At 37.3% G+C, this 10,641-nt stretch overlaps 1 protein-coding gene across 1 annotated transcript; it reads left to right on the plus strand.

The window, feature by feature from the left end:
- Positions 1-3,833: 3,833 nt before the first annotated feature.
- LOC144595362 (macrophage metalloelastase-like) lies at positions 3,834-10,383 on the plus strand. The gene is made up of 10 exons (XM_078402789.1): positions 3,834-3,950; positions 4,142-4,362; positions 4,610-4,758; positions 4,851-4,976; positions 6,427-6,588; positions 7,324-7,453; positions 8,411-8,541; positions 9,520-9,679; positions 9,944-10,047; positions 10,171-10,383. The coding sequence occupies exons 1-10, from the start codon at positions 3,834-3,836 to the stop codon at positions 10,272-10,274; spliced, it is 1,404 nt and encodes a 467-aa protein (XP_078258915.1). The 3' UTR covers positions 10,275-10,383.
- Positions 10,384-10,641: the final 258 nt, after the last annotated feature.

The following is a 10,641-nucleotide window of genomic DNA, read 5'->3' on the forward strand; positions in this document are numbered from 1 at the left end:
GTTCAGCTGACCAAGAAGCCCCAGCTACACTAGTACCACATGCCCACAAATACTCCCAAACTCCGACTCAGCACTCTCTCCCTCCCTTTAACATCTTCATTAAAATCCATCACCTTAATCAGGTTTCATCATGTATTTGAATCGGTTCTTCTGCAGCACACTGTCAAAAAAGGTTTTTTTTCATTTGATAATGTACTTGAAACCATTAAGGCTGGTTTTGCCACATTAAATTTAACTTGTCAACCACAAAATCAAAGTATTTCCTTTCTCTTCTGTTATACAACCAAATGTGATAACTCATTTGCATAAAATAAACTTTTCGCAATAAGGTAAAAGAAACTGTTAATCTGCTCTGTTGCCATTTGCGATGGTTGAATACAACAATAAAAAATCTGTGCGCCTCTAAAATCTTTCATCGGATCGCATGATATTTTTTGAATGGCATCAGCATTCCATCAGAACGACTTGGTTGATATGCTGGCTATTTATAGCGGAGCTTGTCGAAACAGGTCTTTGTTTCAAAGATTGTGTGGTAGCAGTGACATCATGCTGAAGTGCAACACTGATAAGGTCTGATCGCTTTTGGGAAAAAGGAAATAATTTCTGCAGGGACTTCCCCACAATGATACAGCAATTAGTTCCATCACAATGCTTACATTTATGTTTATTCTACAGGTTCAAAAAACAACCCTACTGAGGTTTCAGTGCAATTTCCTACATTTTCTTCTCATACATTTTCCTCAAACTATAATTTTTAAAAAGTCAACATTACAGATTTTCATACAAAACATACCAAACAATGTGGAACATGGAATTTTCACTATTTTTCCAAATCACAAAAATGAAGAGTCCTGGCCTGAAAAGTCACCTGTCCATTCCCTCCGCAGATGCTGCTTGACCCACTGTTATTTCCAGTAATTTGTGTTTTTCTCAAGATTCCAGCAGCTGCAATTACTTGCTACTCCAAATTACAATTTGTAATAGAATGCAAGAGCAATCTCAAAATCAATTCAAATGAAGCGAATAAAAAAATTACGAATCTGTAGCCCAGTAAAGAAATCAACAGTAAATCAGTAAAGAAATCAGTAAAGAAGCAGACATCCCAAATATAAAGGTGATCTAAAACAACTGAATTTTACTTCATTTAAAAGGAAACAGATCACGTTGCAGTTTAAATTTGGTTGGGTTAGGGTTAGGTTAATTTCAAACTGGAACATTTTTCCAGGGGAGAACAATATGCATTTATTTTTGATGCTACATGTCCCTACCTTCCCCTGCATGTGTTTACATGCCACATCCTCCTTTTCTTTGCAGAAAAAAATCCTCTTAAAACTACACCGATATCAGTATTATGTTTGCAGCTGTGTATCAAATATGTTTATTCAGGATATTAATTTTAATGCCCCTCCCCTGCTACTGTCATCTGTTAAATAGTCATAGCTCCAAGCTAAGGGTGCATTTAATGGACTATTTATTGAATATTTTTTGTTCCTCACCTCAAGAGATCCCCTCTCACCAATTATTTTAACAATACAGGCAGTCTCCAGTTTACATAAGAACTGTCTTCCTGAGAACAGTCTTTAAGCCGATTCCTCCACAAATCAGAAATCGGAGATTTCTACAGCTATCTATATCATATCAACCCTGCATACATTTGCTATAATTCTTTCATTCCATTCAATAATCCCCCTAATGCTACCACAACTAAACTAATGGAATATATACTGTGTGTGGTCATTAATGGATACCATGAAACATGTTATTGTTATTACTACAAGCTTTAAAAATATAAACAGTGGCACTGATGGTAGAGTTGCTACCTCACAGCGCCAGAGACCCTGGTTTAGAAACATAGAAACATGGAAAATCGGTGCAGGAGGAGGCCATTCGGCCCTTCGAGCCAGCACCGCCATTCATTATGATCATGGCTGATCATCCACAATCAGTAACCTGTGCCCAACTTCTCCCCATATCCCTTGATTCCACTCGCCCCCTGAGCTCTATCTAACTCTCTGTTAAATTCATCCAGTGATTTGGCCTCCACTGCCCTCTGTGGCAGAGAATTCCACAAATTCACGACTCTGGGTGAAAAAGTTCCTTCTCACCTGTTTTAAATGGCTTCCCCTTTATTCTAAGACTGTGGCCCCTGATTCTGGACTCCCCCAACATTGGGAACGTTTTTCCTGCATCTAGCTTGTCCAGTCCCTTTATAATTTTATATGTCTCGATAAGATCCCCTCTCATCCTTCTAAACTCCAGTGAATACAAGCATTGTCTTTTCAATCTTTCCTCATATGACAGTCCCGCCATCCCAGGGATCAATCTCGTGAACCTACGCTGCACTGCCTCAATTACAAGGATGACCTTCCTCAAATTAGGAGACCAAAACTTTTCACAATACTCCAGATGTGGTCTTACCAGGGCCCTATACAACTGCAGAAGAACCTCTTTACTCCCATACTGAAATCCTCTCGTTATGAAACCCAACATGCCATTAGCTTTCTTCACTGTCTGCTGTACCTGCACGCCAACTTTCAGTGACTAGTGTACAAGGACACCAAGGTCTCGCTGCACTTCTTCCTTACCTAACCTGACACCATTGAGATAATAATCTGCCTCCTTGTTTTTGCCGCCAAAGTGGATAACCTCATATTTATCTACATTATACTGCATCTGCCATGCTTCTGCCCACTCACTCAACCTGTCCAGGTCACCCTGCAACCTCCTAACATCCTCTTCGCAGTTCACACTGCCACCCAGCTTTGTGTCATCTGCAAACTTGCTAGTTTTACTTCTAATTCCTTCATCCAAATCATTAATATAGATGGTAAATGGTTACGGCCCCAACACCGAGCCTTGTGGCACACCATTCGCCACTGCCTGCCATTCTGAAAAGGACCCGTTTACTCCTACTCTTTGCTTCCTGTCTGTCAACCGATTCTCTATCCATGTCAACACTCTACCCCCAATACCATGTGCTCTAATTTTGCTCAACAATCTCCCGTGTGGGACCTTACCAAAGGCTTTCATTTATTTCAAATTTGTAGTGTTTTTCTTTTCTTTCGTTTTAGAGTTTTATTTGGCTCACCAGTGGACCCAGATGCATGGTTCAAAACATCTTTTCACAAGTATTGAAATGGATGAAAAAATATCAGGGCCTGAATTTTCCTGCATTTACTCCATTTCTATTGAGGGAGTTCTAATTTCTACTATATGTAGCTACACCTATCTGGCAACAAATTACTTTCAAAGCTTTTAGTTGAGGCAATTTTGATACCAAAGAACCTGGTCATTTTTAATTGACCGGCATTTTAGAGGATGGGAAGTATTATTTTGAATGAAAGGATCATTGGGCAATGTCACTACTCGAATATAAAATGGACACACATAAACTTTTGGTGGAACATGATATCTGAAAGAATGTATTCCACTTTAAAAAATAGTGCATATTCTTAAACATATTGATTGAAACTGCCATCTTTCCTAAATTGCCAACTCTCTGAGATACATATTAAACTAAAAAATGAACTCTCTCCTATCTCTAAATATAATACTGCGAGTGAAGCATCCATTCCATGCTTCCCACTTCTGTTATTGGTCACACATCCCGTGCTTTAAAAGTTACAACATCGAAATGAAGGTGCAGAGTTATAACGCCTCCAGCTGCAAGATAACGGGTATGTCGGTGACCAAACCACAAGCAACGAAACAAAAATATTGCTCATATCCTGCACATTGGGCATTGTACAATAATGTAAGACACCTAATCATCCCTATAAAACTCAGTCAGGACAGAAAGACTCCGTTCATTTCAAGACTCCGAGATCCTGAAGATGAAGTGCTTCAAGATCCCCGTTGTAATTGTGTTACTTCGTCTTGCGCTTAGTTTAAGTGCACCCCCCAACTCCGATACAGAACTATTGAACAAAAACGACTGGGATCAATGCCGGGTATAATCAGAGATATATACTAAACCAATGTTTATGTTCAGTGTATAAAACCAATAATCAATTTCAAATATAAAGCAGCGCAATGACAAACGTAATTTCCTCCGGGCGTTGAAGGTACCGTCGTACAGGCAACAATATGTATACATTATAAACTTTACCTGTTGTAAGTTGTGTTTCTTTCGTTGATTCAGAATTACCTCCAACGATTTTACAACATGAACGAATCCAGATGGAGAACGCCCGATGTCGGACTTCATGATAAGATTAGAGAAATGCAACGATTCTTTGGTCTGCAAGTGACTGGGACATTGAACCGCGACACTATGGAAGAGATGAAGAAAGAACGTTGCGGGGTCTCAGACTCGAAGCAGCTCAGAGGTTCTCGGTGGCCGCAGAGGAGAATCACCTACAGGTACATGCATGCATTCGCTGAGGCGGCGGGAACGTTGGTCTTTCGTTATAAAGAGGAATCCAATTAAAAGTGATCCATGTCTGAAGAAGGGTCTCGACCCGAAACGTCACCCATTCCTTCTCTCCCGAGATGCTGCCTGACCTGCTGAGTTACTCCAGCATTTTGTGAATAAATCGATTTGTACCAGCATCTGCAGTTATTTTCTTATAAAAGTGATCCATGTGCTCGCTTCCTTCTTGTCTGACAGAATCGTAAATTACACGCCAGATCTGAACAGACGAGAGATAGACACCGCTATTGCCCTGGCCTTTAAAGTCTGGAGCGATGTTACTCCTCTGACCTTTGTCAGACTGAACGCAGGAGAAGCTGATATCATGATATTGTTCGCTGGAGGCCGTGAGTTCAGCCATTCAACAATTCCTGGCCATTTTTGCCATGGTGGACATGTACTATGTGTGTGACTTCTGTTCCACGTTCTCTGTTCCCAGGTCACGGGGACGGTGCCCCGTTCGATGGCCGAAGTGGGACTCTGGCTCATGCGTTTTTCCCTGGATCGGGCCTCGGTGGCGACGCTCACTTTGATGAAGCTGAAAGTTGGACGTTGTCCAGAGCCGGTAAATAAGTTACAAACTCGAAAGATTTAACTAGCTTTCTAAATTTATCACTTTTTCTTCCAATTGTGAATAATCCTTTGTTTAAGCCTTCATGGGTAGACGGGGGTTTTACACAATGGAAGGATTATGGAATTAAAAATATGGGACAACTTTATAAGGAAGGCACCTTTCTGACATTTCAGGAGTTGCAACAGACTTATGGTCTTCGTGGAAATGATTATTTCAGATATCTTCAACTTAGAGATTATGTAAAATCGAACTCCCAAAATTTTCGAATTAGAAATTCAGAAATTCTTGATGAATGTTGGAACAAACATCCTAATACAGAAAAATTAATATCTTATATATATAATATCTTATTAGACAGTGACATTCCCTCCACGGACTTATACAGACAAAAATGGGAAAAAGAATTAAACCAAGTAATTACGAAAGATACTTGGGAAGAAAGTTTGCAACATATACATCAGTGTTCACTAAACGCCAGACATTCTCTAATACAATTTAAAGTAATACATAGGTTACACTATTCAAAAACAAAACTACATAAAATTTTCCAACATATCTCACCTAAATGTGATAAATGTCAACATTTAGAAGCTACATTATTTCATATGTTTGCAAACTGTATAAAAATTAAAAAATTCTGGGTAAATATTTTTAGCATAATATCTAAAGTAACCAGCACACAATTGGACCCAGATCCAAAATTAATTATACTCGGAATATTAGAATTAAATCAAACATTTAGAACAATACAAAGAAACTTTATGGATTATAGTTTAATAACAGGAAAAAAATTAATTCTAAAATTTTGGAAAGGCCCTACGGTCCCCACAATCAAAATGTGGATTATAGAAATGACGGAGACCTTAAACGTGGAAAGAATCAGATTTTCCCTGTTGGACAAACAGGAATTATTCATTGGAATATGGTCTCCTTTTATTGATTACTTAAAGGGTCAGAATGGTTCAGCACAGGAACCTGACTAGCACTCGGACTAAAGAATGGATGAAATGCTATACTTTGAAATGTACGTATATATCTCGAATGAAGTTTTTGTTATTTTAATAAATTTCTCCATTCTTCTTTAACTAACTTTTTCCTTATCTTTATAATTTGTTTTTGTTTTTGTTTTTATTTTGCTTCTCTCTCTTTTCTTTCTTTACTTCATCTATTTCTTTAGTTCTATCTAGTTTTTTAAAAAAAAAGGGGGCAAAAGGTATTGGAGACAATATAATAATAATTGACAATATTATCAATTTAAAAATGTATGACTGTAAAGATGTACCTATCTCCAATAAAAAATTTATCTTAATAAAAAAAACCGTGACCCCATATTTCATTTAATGACATAAAAAATGAAGAAGTTGTGGAATAAAATATTTTATAATGTCAATTATTGTGAAATGTTAGAAGTTAAACCCAATTGTGTTACTCACCTTAACAGGAATCAACTTGTTCCTTGTCGCGGCTCATGAATTTGGCCATTCACTCGGACTGGAGCACTCAAACGATAGATCTGCTCTTATGTTCCCCACCTATTCGTTCGTCAATACCAATGGGTATCGCCTCCCAGCCGACGATGTCAGACGAATCCAGGCCTTGTATGGTACACTGAAAATATTAAAAAAGTTTACTGTTCGTGATCCTTAAAATGTTTCCGTGCTTCACTTATTGGGGAAGAGCACAACGTCTTCAGAAAACCAAAATCCAGATGAAAATGAATTACTTAGAGAACTTCACATGCACCTTTCTAAATGTCTTTTAAATGTTGTTATTGCATCTGCCATTTCGGATAAAATCTTGCTAACGATTGGGTTCTGGCATTCGTCCTTTCCTGGTAAAATGGTAACTTGGTCCTACCATCAGTCAGATTATTAACACGTTATCATTACAGATATTTCAGACCCAGACACAAAATCCCAAAGTTGCTCAGAATTCTGAACAAACCATGTAAAATGCAGCCCTTCCTCAGTGAATGCTGGCGATTCAATTTGAACGACATATACATTTCTTTCTAAAAGTGTCAGTGTAGATTACCATTTCGAAACCATTTACTTCGATCACCAGAATTTAAACGAAGTTAAAATGTTGCCCTGAGTGATGAACTTTGCAGAATACAATCATTCATTGAATTTTACAGTAATTGGAGTCTAAACAGCCCATTGGCCTACTGCTATTTTCCCTGTCCTTTAAAATTTGCAACAATGTTTTCTGGTGACAAAATGGAGAAGTTAGCATTATATTGTTGCTTTAACCATTAAGATGACATCATTCAATTTAAGATCAATTCTTGCTGCTAATCTACCACCTTAACATGAACAATATATTTTCTGTATTTTAGGAGCTCGTGAAGAACCAATACCAACACCACCACAGCCAAAACCGACCAAACCTTCCGATAGATGCGATTCCCAAATGTCATTTGATGCTGTTACCAGTGTACGTGGTGAACTCTGGTTCTTTAAAGAGGGGTATGGACGACATTTTTGTTTCTATTTTATGCTATGTATTCCATTGCAGATATTTTCAAACGTCCACTTAACTATTATGGCAATTAGCAATCCCGCCACATTAGTGGATTAGTATATTCTGAAATATGATCTCACTATATGCTAGAAGGAACGGGTAGCATTTTATATTGCATGTCTAACCTCGACTGCGACCATTGGAATTGCTGGCAAGCCAACATGAGTAACTCATGGAAGAAGGTTAGGAATACTTTTTGTTATTTCTAATTCTGGTGGCATGATCTCACAGGTTGCTGTAATGATTAGCAGGAATGAATGCAGGGAGCCACGCAATTATGAAAGCCCAAAGATCTTTCATTTATTGCAAATGTGGCGTTTGATTTTCAAAGATAGTAACAGTAAAAAAAAAGTACAGAAAACGTTATTTTGCATCATAGGAAGCCTAATGTACAGTATATGTTAGATCTTTTTTTATCAAGATGCTATACGATAGAGCTCTTAAGGATAGCGGAGTCAGGGGGTATGGGGAGAAGGCAGGAACGGGGTACTGATTGAGAATGATCAGCCACGATCACATTGAATGGCGGTGCTGGCTCGAAGGGCCGAATGGCCTCCTCCTGCACCTATTGTCTATTGTCTATAATGAAAACCGATAACTGAAGACTTATATCCACATTAATTCAAAAAGGATGGCACAGTGGCACGGCAGGAGTTTAATCCTAATGTCAGGGAAATAATTGGAGGGGTGGAATTATGAGTTGATGTAGATTCAGTGAATTGAACAGTTTAATTCCATCTGGTAAGGAAAGATAGGTTAATAAAATACAGCAGCCCTTTTATTCAAATATTGATGAAATTGCTTTACTTTCATGGCTGATAAAAAGTTTTGTACATTCAATTACTCTTTACTCTAGAATAAGAATAATGCCTAAATGATCAAAGCAACCTTCTCTTCTTTAGAACTGTGTGGCGAAAACAGCCTTCGCGCCCAGATGTGACATCAAATCAAATCAAGAATATTTTTCCAAACATTCAGTCAGTTGATGCTGCGGTTGAAATAAAGGATAGAAATTTTGTCGTTCTCTTCAAAGGTGCGTGAGTTTTCGATTATTGTAAAAGAGAACGCGCATAAATACAGAAGGATGAGAGGGGATCTTATAGAGACATATAAAATTATAAAAGGACTGGACAAGCTAGATGCAGGAAAAATGTTCCCAATGTTGGGGGAGTCCAGAACCAAGGGACACAGTCTTAGGATAAAGGGGAGGCCATTTAAAACTGAGGTGAGAAGGAACTTTTTCACTCAGAGAATTGTGAATTTGTGCAATTCTCTGCCACAGTGGAGGCCAAATCACTGGATGAATTTAAGAGAGAGTTAGATAAAGTTCTGGGGGCTAGTGGAACCAAGGGATATGGGGAGACGTTGGGCACAGGTTACTGAATGTGGATGATCAGCCATGATCACAATGAATGGCAGTGCTGGCTCGAAGGCCCGGATGGCCTCCTCCTGCACCTATTTTCTATGTTTCTATGAGTTGGCAATTAACGACTGCGCATGAATGATTTTCCTTTCACTTTGTATAGTGGAACACTTAATGGCTTGAAGTGCTTTTGGAAAAGGGAGAGAGGCAAGTCTGGGGTCATCTTTTGACAGTCCACTAACAATATCAGAATTTAAGAAATATAAGCAAAAGTGGGGCGTTCGTTTATATGTCTGCTCTGCCAGTCATTAAAATCATCTCTAATCTTCAATCTCAATACCACTTCCCTGCACTAAATCAATATCCCTTTACACAATTAAAAATCATATTATGAGGCTAGATTTTCTATTTTCTATTTTCACCTATTTTCTATGTTTCTATGTTTTTTAGACCATGGTCTATACAAATTATGGACAAAATATTAACATTTTCTATTTAATCAATTGAAGTGAAGTTTGCCTCCCCTGAGTTTTTAGATAATTAAAATGAAGTTGGTAATAGAAAACTGCAAATCCACAATTCTTAATTTTTGAGCAATCTTTGACTTTAATCCCATGTCTTAACTAAACTACTGTTAATATTTAACAGGATCACAGTACTGGTTAATTAGAGGAAACAGACTTTTATCACGGTATCCAAGGAGCATCCACCGGATTGGATTTCCAAGATCTGTTACACATCTTGATGCTGCCCTGTATATCAAGGAGAGAAATAAAGCATTATTCTTTATTGGAGATAAGTATTGGAGGTATGTAGTAGTATTATTTTACAGTGTTTCACTGTGAATTTAAAAAAAATATTTTCAGAATCCCATCAGTCTAAGAACTCTAAATTTTAAAACAAAATGCAATGGAACTATCTACATTAATAGGTCTCTCTAACTCTTTAAGAGGATGCAGAAACGTATATTGTATATATTATGTAAGTAGTGCCAATTTCTACAACATGCTTGCAAGACACCTTGACTTTGACAACCACTTGAAATAACTGCATTTATTCTCTTTTTGTTTAGTTATAATCTGAGGAGAGGACGAATGGGAAGAGGCTACCCAAGAAGAATAAATGATGCCTTTCCTGGAATAGGGAATAAAGTAGATTCAGCATTTCAAAACTCTGGTATGGAATGAAAATAGTGGATGGGCGAAATATTCAAAACTTACCAACGCATTTATGTGATTTGCATTTATGTTTGATTATTTAATGCTGTATTCATTCAAAGTTTTTTCCTTTTTTGTCTAGGCTTCCTCTATTTATCAAATGGACCAATACAATATGAATATGACTACAGAAATAAACAAGTTATCCGTGTTTTGAAAACATCCAGCTGGCTAAATTGTGATTAATTAACAATAAGTATTTGCCTTAAGAACTGCCTAACATTTAACAGAGCAGTTTACTCTTTCAAACCAGGCAAACTTTAAAATTGATTTTTGTTTGTTACGGAAAAGGTAATTGGGGTTTTAATAATTCACATTTCTGGGTACATATTGTTTAACATTTTTTCAAAAAGTCAGTGATGAATAATCTCGTTTTCTGATGTGAAATATTTAAAACCATAATTTTGAATGATAATAAAAAAAATATGGATTTAAACTGCTTAGAATGTATTTCACTGCAGTATTATTGTGCCTGATTTCCATCATTTAAATAACTTAATAAAGAGCTGCTTCATATCATTTGAAGTTTATTCAATTATTTGTGCAACAATTG

The sequence above is a fragment of the Rhinoraja longicauda genome, chromosome 7, assembly GCF_053455715.1.
Source record: "Rhinoraja longicauda isolate Sanriku21f chromosome 7, sRhiLon1.1, whole genome shotgun sequence".
Classification (NCBI taxonomy): Eukaryota; Metazoa; Chordata; class Chondrichthyes; order Rajiformes; family Arhynchobatidae; genus Rhinoraja; species Rhinoraja longicauda.

Excerpts from the sequence above, each read along its gene's own strand:
- LOC144595362 (XM_078402789.1), top strand. The coding sequence starts at position 3,834 with ATGAAGTGCTTCAAGATCCCCGTTGTAATTGTGTTACTTCGTCTTGCG. Across the intron at positions 4,363-4,609 it reads CAGAGGAGAATCACCTACAG|AATCGTAAATTACACGCCAG; the intron begins GTACATGCATGC and ends CTTGTCTGACAG. Across the intron at positions 4,977-6,426 it reads TTGGACGTTGTCCAGAGCCG|GAATCAACTTGTTCCTTGTC; the intron begins GTAAATAAGTTA and ends TCACCTTAACAG.